The sequence below is a fragment of the Desmodus rotundus genome, chromosome 10 (assembly GCF_022682495.2).
Source record: "Desmodus rotundus isolate HL8 chromosome 10, HLdesRot8A.1, whole genome shotgun sequence".
In the NCBI taxonomy this organism is placed as follows: Eukaryota; Metazoa; Chordata; class Mammalia; order Chiroptera; family Phyllostomidae; genus Desmodus; species Desmodus rotundus.
Genome location: NC_071396.1, coordinates 83307331 through 83324967, shown reverse-complemented (window position 1 = coordinate 83324967; position 17637 = coordinate 83307331). Strand labels below are relative to the sequence as shown.

At 40.7% G+C, this 17637-nt stretch overlaps 1 protein-coding gene across 1 annotated transcript in view; it reads right to left on the bottom strand.

The window, feature by feature from the left end:
* The window catches only part of MEP1B (meprin A subunit beta), a 30997-nt gene extending 26203 nt beyond the window's left edge, over positions 1–4794 (bottom strand). The window contains exons 1-2 of the mRNA XM_053913089.2: positions 4620–4794; positions 775–793 (exon numbers count right to left, since the gene is read on the bottom strand). Coding sequence (XP_053769064.1) covers positions 775–793; positions 4620–4682 — 82 coding nt within the window. The 5' untranslated portion in view covers positions 4683–4794. The remainder of the gene's footprint in view (positions 1–774; positions 794–4619) is intronic.
* Between the last annotated feature and the right edge of the window lie 12843 nt (positions 4795–17637).

The following is a 17637-nucleotide window of genomic DNA, read 5'->3' as shown; positions in this document are numbered from 1 at the left end:
TTAGAAAGAAGAAAATCTTTATCAATTATTGAATTAGAAGTGAGCAAGTTTCTTTTGCCTCAGATAAGTGACTACTAGGTTCCAAACTAATACATATACATTGTTTGATTGATTGATTGATTGATTGATTGATTAAGAACCTCGTATGGCCCAGACTTGAGGCTATGGGACTTTTGCTCTTGTCCTATTCATGTCCTTTGAATTCCAAATAACTTCAGGAATAAGAAATTGATTACTCTATATAATATTAAGCTTAATTTGGAAGACTAAGTTAGACAACTAGATTAAATAAAAAGCAAATGTTTAAATTTGGTCACACCAGTCCAATCTACCCATAAATGTATATCCTTTGCAATAGCATACCTTGGAACTCTCAAGCAAAATTCCTAATTTAAACTTAAATTTCTCTTTTAAATTGCAAAGGGGTGAATAATATGGCCAAATCTCTCAGTATACAACTGAATAGGAAGTTCATGTGGTTTGACAGAAAATAGCAAAAATAATAATAGCAAGCATTTATGGTTGTCTGTGTGCCAGTCACTGTTTGGCCTCTCCTGCACCACCATCTGTTTTTCTGCTGGTATGTGGAACCCTGGTGCAGGATCAATAAAACATTCCTCAGTAAATCAAGAGAAACCAGCATTTGATCAAAGTTCAATGCAATTATGGATGTGCTTAGCATTAAATCTGTCCTAACTTCTTCTGTTCTGTTGTTCTATTATATATATAACTTTCTTTTAATGCAACTTAGAGCAAATCTCAAAATACACTCACCAAAATTTTCTGGAGTTGGCTGGAAAACAAACACATGAAACAAAACATTATTATTTTGCCCAGGATATAAATGGTCTTTCTGGTTCTGATTTATATCTAGTCATTTGTGAGGACTTTTCCCACTATTACTATAAATTACTTTCCAACGTATACCTAAGACAGCTAAATTAGAGTCAAAGGGTCTTCCCATGTCACATTTAAAAAATCCTGCTATGTGAATTTGAAAGTGAAATAAACAAGAAACCAACTTCACAGACAAAAAAAAGGCAGAACACAGGACTCAAGCCTTGAAATGTGTACACTGGTATCACGATTTTCTAAAGGATTCATGGAGCAATATTTGAGTAGCCTGAAAATTTATTCCAACATCGAAATATTATTGTAATTTATAACAATCCTTGAAAAAGAAATTTTATTGAAAACTTCATTAATTATGGTTTACTTTCATATTTCACTTAAGACTACTTTCAAAGACAATACCAAAGAAAAATATCAATGGGTATAGATAGTATTGTGATTTAAAAACAAAAAACTTCTGAAGATGGAAGTAGCCAAATGAAACCCAGACTATATCAATGGAAAAATTAAAAGAACCTGAGAAATTTCTTAATGTAGTCTAATAAAAAAAAGCTCATGGGACTGCCCTGGGTGGAGTGGCTCAGTTGGTTGGAGAGTCAATCTGTAACTGAAAGGTTGCAGGTTCGATCCGCAGTCCAGGCGCTGGCACATGCAGCTACCCCCTCCCCTCCACCCTTCCCCTCCACCATCAGGATGCATAGGATCCTGGGCCAGGCACCTGTCCCCTGTCTGTTGCACATGGCAGTCAACCAATCGATGCCCCTCTTTCCCGTCAGTGTTTCTCTCTATCCCTTCCTCCCTCTCTACAAGCAATGAAAAAAAAATGTCCTCGAGTGACTATTAAAAAAAAAAAGCCCATTGGACTGATACATAGTAGATCTGGGTTATATTCCCAATTCCACCAATTAACAACAAGTCATTTCACCTTCCTGATACTCAAACTATTGGTAAAGTATGGCCAACACTTGCTTTGTATGGGTATTGTGAGGGTTAAATGATGTCATGTGAAAGCACTTTTTAAAAGAATTTTATTGATTATGCTATTACAGTTGTACCATTTTTTCTCCCCTTTATTGCCCTCTGCCCAGCACCCCCCCCCCAGCATTCCCCACCCCTCTTAGTTCATGTCCATGGGTCATACATACAAGTCCTTTGGCCTCTCCATTTCCTATACTATTCTTAACCTCCCCCTGTCCATTTTTGCACCTACCATTTATACTTCTTATTCCCTGTACCTTTCCACCCATGCTTCCCCTTTCCCTCCCCGCTAATAACCCTCTCTGTGATCTCTGTTTCCGTGATTCTGTTCCTGTTCTAGTTGTTTGCTTAGTTTGTTTTTTTTATGTTTTTGTTTTAAGGTTCAGTTGTTGATAGTGAGTTTGTTGTCATTTTACTGTTCATAGTTTTGATCATCTTTTTCTTAGATAAGTCCCTTTAACATTTCATATAATAAGGGCCTGGTGATGACGAACTCCTTTAACTTGACCTTATCTGGGAAGCACTTTATCTGCCCTTCCATTCTAAATGATAGCTTTGCTGGACAGAGTAATCTTGGATGTAGGTACTTGCTTTTCATGACTTCAAATACTTCTTTCCAGCCCCTTCTTCCCTGCAAAGTTTCTTTTGAGAAATTAGCTGGTAGTCTTATGGGAACTCCTTTGTAGGTAACTGTCTCCTTTTCTCTTGCTGCTTTTAAGATTCTCTCCTTATCTTTAATCTTGGGTAATGTAATTATGATGTGCCTTGGTGTGTGCTTCCTTGGGTCTGGCTTCTTTGGGACTCTCTGATTTTCCTGGACTTCCTTGAAGACTATTTCCTTTGCCAGATTGGGGAAGTTGTCCTTAATTATTTTTTTTTCAAATAAGTTTTCAATATCTTGCTCTTCCTTTTCTCCTTCTGGCACCCCTATGATTTGGTTGTTGGAGTGCTTAAAGATATCCAGGAGGTTCCTAAGCCTCTCCTCATTTTTTTGAATTCTTTTTTCTTCATTCTGTTCCAGTTGAATATTTCTTTCTTCCTTCTGCTCCAGATCATTGGTTTCAGTCCTGGTTCCTTTCTGTTCATTGTTTGTCCCCTGTATATTTTCATTTATTTCATTTTTCATAGCCTTCACTTCTTCCTCTATTTTGTGATCATACTCAACCATTTCTGTGAGTATCCTAATTACTAGTGTTTTGAACTCTGCATCTGATAGGTTGGCTATCTCCTCATCACTTAGTTCTTTTTCTGGAGTTTTAAACTGTTCTTTCATTTGAGCCATATTTTTTTTGTCTTGGCACACCTGTTACGTGTAAGGGGCAGAGCCTTAGGTATTCGCCAGGGCAGGGCAACCCACTTCTCTGCATTGTGGCACTGTCTGTGGGGGAGGGGTCAGAGAGGGAACCAGGTTGTTTGCTGGGCCCTCTCCAGCTTTCAGTCCCTTCTCCCACTACCCATAAGCAAATTGGATCTTTCTGGATCAGCACCAGAAATATCCGAATTTGCTTCATGGCGGTAGTGGGAGAAAGGGACTGAAAGCTGGAGATGGGGCCCAGCAAACAACCCTAGGTTCCCTCTCTGACCCCTCTCCCCCACAGACAGAGCTTTGAGGCTTTATTTCCCCATGCTGGAACCCTGGGTTGTATGGTCTGTTTTGTTCCCCAGTTGTTCCTCCCGGTTTATTAGCACAAAAATGTGGGACCCCTGGTCCACCAGCCAGCGTCTTGCCAGCCTGATCCTCCAGCTGCTGCCTTGCTAAGCATCCCCTCCACCCCAGCTGCCCATCTCCACCCCTCCTACCAATCTGAATGAATGTTTCTTCTTTAATTCCTTGGTTGTCTGACTTCCATACCATTCAATTTTCTGGCAGTTTTGGTTATTTTTTGCTTTTAAATTTGTTGTTGTCCTTCTTTAGGTTGTGCAAGGAGGCAAAGTGTATCTACCTACACCTCCATCTTGGCCAGATGTGTGAAAGTACTTTTTAAACTATAAGAAAATGTCACACAAATGTAAGGTACAATTGTATGTAAATACGGTTCACATATCTAAAATCTAGGATCATTTGGAACACTTGTCAAGCAGTGGGTATGAGCTAGTTGGATGATTACCATTCTCTTTGATAGTAACAAGTGCTACTTGCAGGAATGCCAAAGCATTCCTACTAAAACAAGTTACCAAGTATTTTTTTCATAATTACAGTTTTAATGTTATCAAACAGTTTCTCTTGTTCTCAGTGCTATAGTTCTTGTTCTCAGAATATCAGCATAATATAAGAACTGTTATTTTTAAATCACAACTAAAGTTTACCCACTAAGCATTTGAAACTTCATTTATAGGCCTGGATTGGTGTGTGGTACAAACCACCTGTCACTTAGCAAGTCTGGGCTCAATTCAGGTAGAAGCAGCAGAGAAATCCCAGGCTACCAAACACTGTAAGTGTTTACTAAGCCTGTGACAACAGCATTCCCTCCATTCCTGTCTCATGTTACTGTAACTGCCGTGTGATGTCATTCAGCAATAAAAATGGAACAATTTCCAAATTTCACATTTTATATCAAAGATGACTTGTTACACAATAATGAAACACAAAGAAGAACATACTTTACATCAGTGTCTCTGACTCTCTCTGCAGGTCTTTTTCTCACTCCCTGTGCCCTGCCCACCCCTGCTTGCCAAAAAGAAATGCTCATTTCACTAACACTTCAAAATTCATAAGAAACAAAAAGTGAACAATTTTTTCCTTAACAAGTGGTATCAAATGCCCCCAATTTTTCTAGTTGTTTTCTTACCAAGCCAGAAACCACAAGGAAAGAGGCAAAGAACAGAACCCAAGACGGAATCCATGAGTCCATGCTGCCACTTCAACTGTCCGTTGAAAGTTGCAAACTATGAACTTCAGAATAGCATTTATGTTTTAAAAGGCAAACATCATAACTTATAGCCTTTGACCACGCTGATCCATCTTCCAGGTCAGCTGGTAATATCTCTAATCAAGGAGTTAAAGTCCAGTATCCTTAACACAGCTCCACAGAGTTGCTCATTGGTTGGTTGGTTGGTTCACTGATTGGTTTTATATTCTTTGTCAACATTCGACAGCCAAAGGCTTGGCCGAGAGCTGTTAATAAAGTAAGTTCTCTAATGTTTACGTACTGCTCCCCAAGATTAAATGCCTCCTGAGCAAAAGAAAATGATAAAATAATTTTTCAGCCATCTTTCAAATAGTAAACATTTGTGAAACTCCTCCCACTCACTTAGCCCTGCGCTGGTTTAATGTATCCAATTATATCCACAGCTTTTGTCATTCGCTCATTTAATAAAAGTGTATTGCGGTGCAATATTCATTAATGTGTTAGAAATCTGGCTCATTGCTATCAAGATACACCGTAGCAAAATAGCAACATATTTCACTCCTGAAAATCACCATGAAAGCAAACTCAGGTGGAACTTAGGGTAAAAGAGCTAGGGTTGGTTACTGGTTTTCAAATAAACTAATGTTCCCAATCTGTCTCTCAATTCTGTCTCACATATTTCTTCTTTTCTTGGGATAACTTCCCTTTGAGGATGATAAACTCTCTAACACAGGTCTCACAGCTTCGCTCTCAACTTATGAGGAAGGTTATTTTTTGAAAATACTATTTCTTCCCCACAGTATTTCCTTTCCTACTCAGGACTGGTCTTTGTCCCATTCTCTGCTAATACAAAGGATATAAAAGACATGCAGTATAGACAAAAGACATGGAAGGATGTTTTGTAATACAAACAAGACATTCCCACCCTCTGAGAGTTAAAAGGAAGCTTTAAAAGCAATGTGTGGCTCTGGCCAGGTGGCTCAGTTGGTTGGAGTGTTGTCCATACACCAAAAAGACTGAGAGTTTGATTCCTGGTCAGGGCACACTGCTAGGTTGCAGCTTCAATCCCTGGTTGGGGCGCATGCAGGAGGCAATGATCAATATTTCTTTCTTTTTCTCTCTCTCCCTTTCTCTCTCTCTCCATTCCTCTCTTTAAAACCAATAAATATATCCTCCGGTGATGATTAAAAAATAATAATAATAATAAGTAAATAGGGATCAATTCCTCACTTGCTCCCTGGGATCCCCAAGACAGTTTGTGGGCTCCAAAACCCAACAGGCCTATTTCTTGGCTAGAGATCCAAGGGGACAATACAGAAGAAAGCAGGTCTTGGCGGGGAGAACAGCAGCTCCTTGAGGCCAAGAATGGAACAGAAGCTATGGGAGAAAGCCGCCACCTGAAGAGCCACGTGGTGAGGAATAAGAAAGCCTCCATAGCAGGCTGCCAGAATGACCACCAAGGACCAGACAGAGACACGAAACTTTCAGGGGATTCTCAGGAGGATAGGTGATATAGAAATCAGATGGGGCCCTCCCAGTGCCATGGGCTATTAAACTCAGGCAGAAGCCTAAGGGTAAAAGATGAGAATCCTGAACTGGCTGCAATTAAATTTCTCTCACCTATGTGGTTGAGGACCCAAAACCATAAGTGCAGTTACAGAAAAATAAAGATATTTATCATGCACATCTCTTTTTGTGAGCTGAGATATGTAACAGAGACACCTGGCTATATTCTATGAGTTGGGACAGGCAGTTCACATTCAGTTAGGGAATTGGAGGCAATTGTTGGAATCAGTTCTGAACCCTGATTACGGCCTATGGACCAAACCTCACCAGGAATCTCACCAGCAGTCATTGAGGCATGGCTGAAATCCAACTCCAAAACCGTGTTTTGACTACAATTAGTGGATATCTTTTACATTTCCTTCTTTCTGGGGTTGTCAAAGAAGCTCCTTCATGCAGAAGTTGCACTTGGCTGGTCTAACATACCCTCAGCTCCCCTCACTGGCATTCTGCCCCTAGGAAACCTTTCCAAGCCTCTTCAGGACACATGGAATCTGATCCCAAGAAACCGTCTCTGCCTCCAGTTGCTGGTCCTCCTCTGGTCTTCATTTCTCCCAGGTAATAATATCGGGAACAGGAAACACCATGCTTAAGATTCTAGAACTTGTGGATTGCTCTGAGAGGCTCTGAAACCATCAGGAAACATATTGCTTTTGGCTCTCAAAATCCCCGTGGGACACGAGTACATTCTAGACCTGAGGGTAGCAGATCGTGAGTGTGAAACACTTTCTAATGGTAAATAGTACAGAGATTTCAACAAAAGTTCCAAATGACCCCTTTGTCTGATTCTCCCCCGCCCCTGTAAAAAATCTTAGTTCATGAGTTTCCCAATACTAGCATTTTAGGAAATTTTACAAACACTTATAACATATTGGGGAGGTACCTATATTTGAATTTGAATTAAATTAAATGGATCTAGAAAAAAGGGAAAAAGTGGGGTATGAGGGCTAAAGAAATCCCTGGGTAGCTACGAGAACACAAAGTCGATGGGCGCTCAGACAATTAAAGAACAGAGAATCTTATGAGGCATCTGCATCCCCTGGGGTTAAGCAGACTAAATCACATTATCCACACAGATTTTCTAAACCCTCCGTGGAATTACCATCTCATACCCCATTTTCAAAATTTTCGCATCTTACTTTCTTAGTCAGTGTTCTCCAGAAAAGCAGAACCAATAAGATGTGTATACACATAGATGAGTTTATTTTCAGGAATTGGCATATGCAATTGTGGAAGCTGGCACGTCCAAAATCTGCAGGGTGTGCAGGCAGGCTGAAGACCCAGAGAAAAGCTGATGTTGCAGCTTGAGTCCCAAGGTGGTCCTTTTCTAGGGATCTCTGTCTTTGGTCTCGTAAGGCCTTCAACTGATTAGATGAGGCCCACCCACATTGCGGAGGAAAATCTGCTTTACTCAAAACCTACTGATTTAAATATTAATGCCATCTAAAAAAAACCTTAGGGTGAAATTTAGGCTTGTGTTTAACCAAATATCTGGATGCCATGGCCTGATGAACTTGACACATAAAATGATCCATCACAGTTACCTTTTTGCTTCCCCTTTTTTAAAGACTCTTCAAGTTCATCAATTTATGGGATAGCTACTGGTTACACCGGAGGTGGCTATTGTTGCCACTTAATTCAATTGGCTTGACTATCAGCCACCCCCCTCTCCTGGCTGAAGGCAAAGATGCTATATATTATATAGTTCGTGATGAGCATGAATGACAACACAGTCATATCTTTCATACTAGAAAGATACAAAAGGGTCAGGAGTAACCCTTTAGATTTCAAGAAGCTAGTTGGCTGAGGCAATGAGGAACAATTCTATTCCTCCATAGGATAATCCTACTCCCAATTCCTGGACTGATTTTATACAAGGAGTTGTTATTCTGAGAGCCAGCCCACAAAGGAACAGTGGGGAAAAATTGCTGCAGTGTGATGAGACAAAGCACTTCCTCCCACCAGCACGGAAGGATCACCAGGTGGCTTGTTTGGCACCTGTAAGCTAGCTCAGCTGGCTTGGTGCCATTTAGAATTTACTCCAGGCTAGAACAGGTCTAGAGCTGACAGCCATTGACTCTGGAGTGGAAATAGTGACATCTGAGGTTGCTCTTAAATTGATACCTGTATGTTTACGTCATAGGATTGTTCAAGAGTTTTAACTCCCTCAAACTCAAGTCCAGTTTACTGCCCCCGTAGCTCGGGCCTGCAAGCATCTGGAAGAAGGGACTAATCATGCTTCCTGTGCTTTGGATGCACTCATGTACACCTCCCATCACCTAGGATTGTGGTTACAGGCATACCTAGGAGATAGCAGGTTTGGTTCCAGACCACCACAGTAAAGCAAGTCGTTGTCCTTTGGCTGATGGAGGGTCTTGCCTTAAATTTGTAGAAATACACAACATCTGGGAAACACACTAGAGCAAAGCACAACAAAATGAGGCATGTCTATATTGTATAAATCTTCCTCTCCCAAATAGCTAACTAGACACCAGTCTCTGAAACATGTAACTCTAGTAGTTGGCACTTACTAGGTATTTGGTAAAGGTTTGTTGAAAGAAATGGGGATGAACTATTGAAAATCACTGTCTACTTATGAATTGCTTTCATAGCCTATTTCATCTCCACTAGGCACACAAAAAAATTTTACTGGCACAGAGGCCAATGAAATCACATGTTTTTGTCCTAGATTTTTTGGGAGAGTACAAATTTATTTTTCATGTTATTTTTCAATTACAGTTTACATTCAATACTATTTTGTATTAGTTGTACAACACAGTGGTTAGACAATCACATCTTTTACAAAGTGAGCACTCCAATATTTCCAGTGTCCACCGAGTACCATACATAGTTCATCCGATATTATTGACTATGTTCCTGTCCTACATAGTTTTTTTCTTCAAGGACTAATACTTCCCACTGGGAAGTAATGTAAGGCTTTGTTGTGATACATTAGTATGTACACATCCCTGCTTCATGATTGGTTAGGCAAATCAGACTTATATGCAAAGTACTTCTGGGGTGTGGGATTATGTATGCCCTGCACTAACGTGGTTTAAAAGCCTTTATCAATTTAAATGTATTCAGTGTAGTCTTGCTCCATTCATTTTCAAGAAAATTTCTGCCAAATACCTAATAACCATGGTTTCTCTGTCAATTGTTCTTTAAATAGGTATGGTGTTCCATGAAAAAAAAAGAAACACAGCTAGTTCAGGTCACATCTTAAGCAATCCAAAAGTGCTTTTCTGAGTATCAGTGAACATTTGAGTCAGCTGAGGCTACACCTCTTGTACAGCAGTCCCCCCTTACTCACTTTTCAAGGTTTCAGTTACTTACAGTTAACCATAGTCCAAAAATGTGAAATGGAAAATTCCAGAAATAAACAATTCATACGTTTGAAGTTGTGTGCCATTCTAGAGGCGCGATGAAACCTCGCAGCATCCCACTCCATCCCAGGCGGACGTGAATCATCCTTTTGTCCAATACAGCCACTGTGTAAACTACCTACCTGGTCGTCACGTGTTAGCCGTCTTGGATTCAGCTGTAGTGGTATCGCAGTGCTTGTGTTCAAGTTAACTCTTATTTTACTTAATAGTGGCCCCCAAGTTCAAGAGTAGTAATGTTGGCAATTCAGATATACCAGAGAGAAGGGGTTAAGTGCTCCCTTTAAGGATGTATGTATGTATGAAAATGTATGTATGTATAGGGGAAAAAACACAGTATACATTGGGTTTGGTACTATCCACAAGTTCAAGCATCCACTATGATGAGTCTTGGAACATATCTCCTGTGGATAAGAGGGGGAAAGGGAGAAATCACCAAAGTTAATTAATCTGGTTTAACCACCAGCAAGCGGTACCTTCTATGTGTCCAATACTATGTGATATCTAGCTTATTTTCCATTGCATTGGCTTTTTGCTTTCTGTTTCTTACAGTGTGTCTTCTGAGGAAAGTCACCCAGACATGTGATAAAATGACAGATACTTTCCAAAGAGTGTGTCAATGACACTACCTGCATTGCAACAGCAGCAAGACGGCAGAAGTTAAACAGGGTCACACACACAGCACAAGACCATCTGGGGCCTTGGGGGTGAACTCGACTCTGTTACACTGTGTTCCTAAAGTGCAAGTCGGTCAACGGCATTATTTCAGCATTTGCTGCGCCTAGCAGGAGAAATTTTGCTAGACAGCAGCAAAGGGAATTTGAGAGAAAGAGAGTCTCCTTTCTTCCTTCTGTTTTCTGGGCTCCAGCTTTTAATTCACAGTAACATTCAGCCTGGGTCACTTTAACCACAAACATTGCTGAGGAAGAAAAGATAGACCACGTGACTCATTTCACTGTAGTCAGCTGCGCACTGGAAAAATCTCCTGCGCACTCTGCCGCCCAGTCGGGCTTCCGCCCCTTCCTGTCAAATTGCCTGTCTCCGCAGCAGCCCCCAATATTTTTGTCTTGAGCCGTTTCATTTTGAAAAACAATTGAAGATGCCTAAGAGATTTTATTATTTTGAGTTTTCTATCAATGTTCACCTGACTAGAAATTGGAACTGAGAAAAAAATTTATTTATTAACTCATTATAAAATACCAATTTGAGCCCTGGCCAGTGACTCAGTTGGTTGGAGCATTGTCTTGTACGCCAGAAAGATTGTGGGTTCAGTTCCCAGTCAGGGCACATACCTAGGTTGCAGATTCGATCACCCTGGTCAGCGCACCTACAGAAGGCAACTGATGGATGTTTCTCTCTCTCCCTCTCTCTCTCTCTGCCCCCTCCCTCCCTTCCTCCCTCCCTCTTCCTCTCCCACTCTCTCTCCCTCCCTCTCTCTCTAAAAATCAATAAATATAAACCCTAAGCAAGGATTTTTTAAATACCAACTTGAAACCAATTATATGTTAACATAAATAACATATTAATAAAAATAAGTATGTATTCAGAAACAAACATAGTGAGAAGAGTGGCATCGTTTTACATCTTGGCAACTCTCTTTTTTTTTAAGATTTTTATTTATTTATTTTTTGGAGAGAAGGGAGAGGAGGGAGAGAAATATCAACGTGTGGGTGCCTCTCACGTGCCCCCTACTGGGGGACTGACCTGCAACCCAGGCTTGTGCCCTGACTGGGAATAGAACCAGTGACCCTCTGGTTCTGAGGCCAGCACTCAATCCACTGTGCCATAGCAGCCAGGGCCCATCTTGGCAACTCTCTTGATGTCTGGTTTAATAGAAGAGAGCCGGACTCTGGTCTGCTTCTGCATTCAACCCAGTGCAGCGTGTTGTCACAATTAACATAAATGAAGAAAAATCCACCTGAAACAAAAATGTAATTGAAAAAGAAATGAGGATTTAATAGCCATTTTAGATCATTGTAGCTGTTTTTCTTAAGTACTGTACACAAACTCAACAGGCTGTAGTTTCTTCAACCACATCAATGAACTTGTCTTACTTGTCACATTAAAATCCATTGGTCAATCTTGCATTTTGAATAAATCCTTTATCTATGCATGATTTTAACATCATCCATTTGTCTTTTAGAAAATCTAGATCTTCCAAATGTTAACACCTTTAATATACCTTCTTAGAGAAGTCCCTTTGTTAGTATCATCAACAATCATATCAGAAAAGTTGACAAATATTTGGGAAACTGTTAAATTCACTGTGACAGACACAAATTTTCCAAAATTCTAACTTTTGGTTTTTGACACTTTAGGCTCACGCCTATTAAGTTTCAAGAAGATTTATGCCAAATACTGAAATAACCACAGTTCGTTCTTTAACTGTGGTTCTTTAACAGTTGTTCTTTAAGTGAATACAAAAGGGACTCAAAAAAGGGAGTTTATTTATTAAAAAAGTGAGTATTTGTTCCTATATGTTTAATCTTCAATCACCTTCAAAGTACTCTCCATCTGTTGCAATACACTTATTGAGACATTTTTCCCACTGCTCAAAACGGTTTTTGAACTCGTCGATTTTAATGCCTTTTAGTGCTTATGCTGGTTTTTTGTTTTATCTCTTCAACATTGGAAATATTTCCCTTTGAGGACTTTTTTCATCCAGGAAAACAAAAAAGAAGTCACTTGGGGCAAGATTGGGTGAATATGGAGGGTGGGGCACAGGGGTCAGGCTGTTTTTTTGGTCAAAAGCTGCTGACCACTCAGCATAGTGTGGACAGGTGTGCTTGTAAATCACCCATCATGAAAGGGGCAAACACGCACCAAAAGAGTCTTCAAAAAATATTCACTGAAGCCAAACACAGCCTCTCACAACAATGCCAGCTGGTACATTGATACATATGGGTTTCTGGAACACTTACCTAGTGCAGGGAAGCCTGTACTACAAGAGGCCTATCCTCCAGAAGACAATTCTGGGTTTGGGAGGGAGTCCCCCCTCATATAGTCTTCCATAAGAAAAGGAGCTCACATCTCCAGCTATCACACAAGTGCTTTCCTCAAGACAAAGTTATTTTGGCATGATGCAGAAGTGCTTAATGTGTACTTCCCGTTTTCTCACACAGAATACTAAAGTGATGGGCACTCAAGGGTCCAAATTTAATAAAATTAATTTTTATAACTTCATCAAACATTTTACAGTGAGACTGTCATGCTGTTGATTTTTGCAAGTACGTGGCAATTGAGTCCGATGACTACTGTGGCCACTGCATTTGCATCGAGGTGCATTGTCAACACAATGTTGTAAAAAGCCAAAATGTCAGTATTATTATGAAAATAGTTTTGACCTGTGGACCTCAAAAGGGTCTCCAAGACACTCAGGGACCTGTGGTCCACACTGTGGGGACTGTCACCTTACAGTAAGGGGAAAGATAGAAGTAGCCTCAAAAAGACTGGGGTGTGAACACTTAGCTAAGAAGTTCAGCCATTTATTAGCTCCCCAGGCATGGGAAAGCTAAACAATCTGAGCCTCAACGTCCTTACACATAAAAGAGAAATAAATTAAATGGATGTGGTTAGCATACTAAAAATTATATATACTTGTATATACACTTAATGCCTGTAATATAGACCCAACTGGAGCATGGATCACAGATGTACACATAAGGGAGTTCATGAACAAAAGAAGTAATTGAAGAGAGCTGGAATATTCTTTAATTAATATATTTATGCACTTATTCCAAAATCTTTATAGGGAGCCACGGCCATGATGGAAATACAGAAACAAATTGCATGATCTCTGCCTTTAAGTAGCTTACAGGGGCATTTAAATCAATTACAAGAACTCAGTCTGATCGGTGTTATAAAAAAATAGGACGTGCCAAGTGCCAAGGTCAAGCGGTGATATGTTTGTTTATATAGTCTATATCTGGGTTTAGGAAGCCAATTAAAAAGAGAAGATGGACCCTTGGGCCAGCCCAAGTGGAGAAGACTACAGAGAGCTTGGTTTTGACAAGATTCGGTGGTCACCAAAGTGCCTGAGGAGCCAAGAGGGAAGGAGGGAGCCCTATCATTCTGAACTACAGCCTATGCCCTTGGTTGGAGCAGAGAGTCGTGGCGATAGTGTCACGAGCATCCAATTTTCAGGGCCCCACCATGGTCCTAGAAGAAGCAGCAGGTGAGTCCTCACACGTACATACATCGTGGGAACTCCTGGACTTCTGCTTTAACAGGTGCTGCTGAGAGTTCTGGGCCCTCCAGGTATATTGACTTTGCCCTGTGTGGCCAGAAGAGCAAGGTGTGCATGGAGTAGGTGAGATGGGATTCTTTGCAGGTCAGGGGGGAAATAAAGGGCAATTATTGCTCCTAGTAGCATAATTCAAGTGTTATTTGAGAGAGGAGAAAGGAAAAAAGAGATAATGACTGATCATGGAGACAAGTGTCATCTTATATGTGTACTGGGGAGCTTGACTACCAAGCATTAGACATTTCAGTTCTGAGGACCAGGAGCCAAGAATAACCTGCCTATTTCATAAACCGGCCCTCGAATCAGTCCCGCATAGTGAAATGACGTCGTTTGCTTTAATTATTCTAGAAATTTCTGAGGATAGCTCTATCATAGATGATCCTTCGTGCTAATGTAGATATTTTCCAGTATGAGGTTATGAACAAGGGAGGTAAGTTACACATTCATACCTTTACAGCATAGTATCATTATTAAATGTATAGTTAAGTGGGTGGGTGGATGGATGGATGGACGGACAGACAAATGGATGGATAGATAAGAAGGTGAGTTATGGTGGTTTGGGGTGAGATGTGAACTATAGAGCTAAAGATAAACAAATTTCAGAAAAGAAATTAAAATCTTTTAAGGTAGGGTACTTCAAGAGACATGTCTGGGGGTCATTTGCCCAGAGAATTGAAAGTACAGTTTAAAGTCATAGCTCTGGCAGTGGACTAGGAATTGGGAATCACTTTGAACTCTCCGATACCCGAGGGCACTCACTTTCTGTCTAAATGGTACTACATCAGGAGAGGAGGTGGCAGTGTTCTGGGGCCCAGAGAGCCAGAGACTCAGCCTCAGAATCTCCCGGGCTGAGCGTCATTCGCTCCCTGTTACTCTCCCACATAATTCATGCTGGTAGGGCACCCTTCACCTTCCATTGACCTTAACCTCAGGTCCACAGGCGTGGATAGAATTCAGGGGTTCTGTGAATTCAGTAGGGAAAATAACCACATCTTAACTTCATTAACCTATAATTAAAACGTAGCATTTCTCTCCATTGCAAAAATAGGCAACAAACCCTAACAGTAGTATCAGTACCTGCTACCGTCACCAATAGAAATAACAACGCTTTCATATCAGATCACAGTAAGTGTTGATCTCTCAAAATATAGCTTATACTCTCTGCTGCTTTGAGTTATGGTAGTTATTTGACTCACAGCTAGATCTCATCATTTAATACATTAATAAACATGTATTACTATTCCCAGATTTATTCTTTTTGCTAACCTTGTTTCAACATAATTGGCTTCCTTTGTAAACCTGTGGATTATGTTTTGTGCATTTAAAACGTCAGTCTGAGAAGGGATCCGTGAGCTTCACCAGACTAACAAAGGAGCCCATGGCCCCAAAATGATAGGGGTGAGAGCTGCCTCTTCCCATTGTACCTCATCTTCCCTGGAAGGACCTCCCACTGAATTCTGAAGGAATAGGCAGGTTTTTTATGACAGTTCCAGGAAGCAGCTCAAACCTTCAAACCAGAGAACTGTGAGCTGTTTTATCCATTAGGCACCATAGAAACAGGGCCTAGGGCCAGTGAGCTTGAACAATGCTGTCTGCACAAATGCTTGAGACAGACCTAGCAGCAGGAAAGAGGGGGGAGTTGTGCTCTAAACTAAAAATAAAGCTGCAGATGGACTAGTAATAAATGTCTAATTAAATCTTATACCAAATCATACATGTCAAATTCATCTACCATTACATTGAACATTCATCAATATGTTTGCATCTGAAAAATATTTACAGATCAGGACGTGGCTGGTGTGGCTCAGTGGACTGAGTGCCGGCCTGTGAACCAAAGGGTTGCCAGTTCAGTTCCCAGGCAGGGCACATGCCTGGGTTGCAGGCTGGGTCCCCAGTAAGGGGCACATGAGAGACAACCACACATTGATGTTTCTCTCCCTCTCTTTCTCCCCCGCTTCCCCTCTCTCTAAAAATAAATTAATTAAAATTTTAAAATATATTTACAGATCAGATTTTCTTACTTTGAAAGAAAACTCATGTAAACATGATTATGAAGAAAAGCAATAAAAAATTAAAAGTTACAGTGAAGTATTTTCAAAAGCAGAATTATAAAAATACATCGAATATTTAGTGTGTTCGAAAGGATGTGGGGCCAGAGTTGCAAATAAGAAGGCGAATCTAGGCCTTCAAAAGTCTCAAAACCATGCTAGCCCAAAGTCATAACTTGTCCTCTCAACTTCCACAAAGAACACAGCTAAAGATAAAATAAATCTCAGAGTTTAGTTCCTGAGAAGATTTCCCAACTACGGCATCTCTTCCCTCCCTGCCCACGAGCTTCTCCATCTTCCCACCAGCCTCCTTCAGCCCTCACTACCTGCCAGGGCATTTCCCCTCCTAAGAAAGGTAAGAGTCCCAGTCTTAAAGTTCCTACAGGGTTTTGGACACGGCCACGTCAGGCTTCTGCAAGGTTAGCAGGGATTTCCTCCCCTAGACCTCTGAGCCTTTAATGGAGGGCCCTTGGTCTGTGCTGAGTCTCAGCCTCTTCCTCCCTCCACCAGAAACGCTGCTGCGTGTCCAGTTTCCTGGAGGAGTGTCAGATAAGCCTACCTCTGTCCACTTGAGTAGTGACAAGTTGCACCAAGGGGAGAATTGTCCTGCCTGTTCTTCTATCTGGGTCTCCGGGAGCATTTTTAAAGTATATTTTATTGGTTATGCTATTACAGTTGTCCCAATTTTTTCTCCCATCTAACTCCCCTCCACCCTGTACCCCCCCACCCTCAAGCATTCCCCTCCCACCTTAGTTCATGTCCATGGGTTGTACATATAAGTTCTGTGGCTTCTCTATTTCCTATACGATTCTTAACCTACCCCTGTCTATTTTATGCCTACCAATTATGCTTCTTATGCCCTGTACTGTCCCCGCATTCTTTCCCTCCCCCTCCCCCTCCCCACTGATAACCCTCTGTGTGATCTTCATTTCTGTGCTTCTGTTCCTGTTCTTGTTTGCTTAGTTTTTGATTTTGGATTTTAGGTTCAGTTGTTGATAATTATGAGTTTGTTTTCGTATTACCCTATCCAGCAAAGCTATCATTTAGAATGGAAGGGCAGATAAAGTGCTTCCCAAATAAGGTCAAGTTAAAGGAGTTCATCATCACCAAGCCCCTATTATATGAAATGTTAAAGGGACTTACCTAGGAAATAGAGAAGATCAAAAACTATAAACAATAAAATGACAACAAACTCGTAACTATCAACAGCTGGATCTCAGTGAGCATTTACCTGGCTATTGTAGGAGGGGGCAATCCACAGAGTTGAAAAGAAGATTGATAAAGGTTTCAGACAGGTCTGCTTGCTGTCACCCAGCACAAACAAGAAATACACACGAAACTGCCAATAAGGGTCAAGTCTGAGGAAGGAACCAAAGCACAGAAGCAAGAAAGCTTTTTTTGGTTTGTTTAATCGTGGAACTTTTGGTTATTTGGAGTAAGTGTTTGCTTGGGGACCTAAAAGAGAAGAATAAATATTTGAAAGTATTTGAAAGGTGATTTATTTATTTGAAAGCACCAAAGCAGTCAAGGAAAATTCAGAACTTTTGTGTACTTTCTTGTGCTTACACTAAACTGTCAGATTAGTGTAAACAAAAATTGTCCTGAACTTGAACTTGGAAGGAACATCCTCCTGAGAAGAAATTTGCATTCCTGATAAAATGCATAAGCCATTTGCTGATAAAGTTTAATGGGACTAAGATTTGTTTGAGTAATCTAGCTTT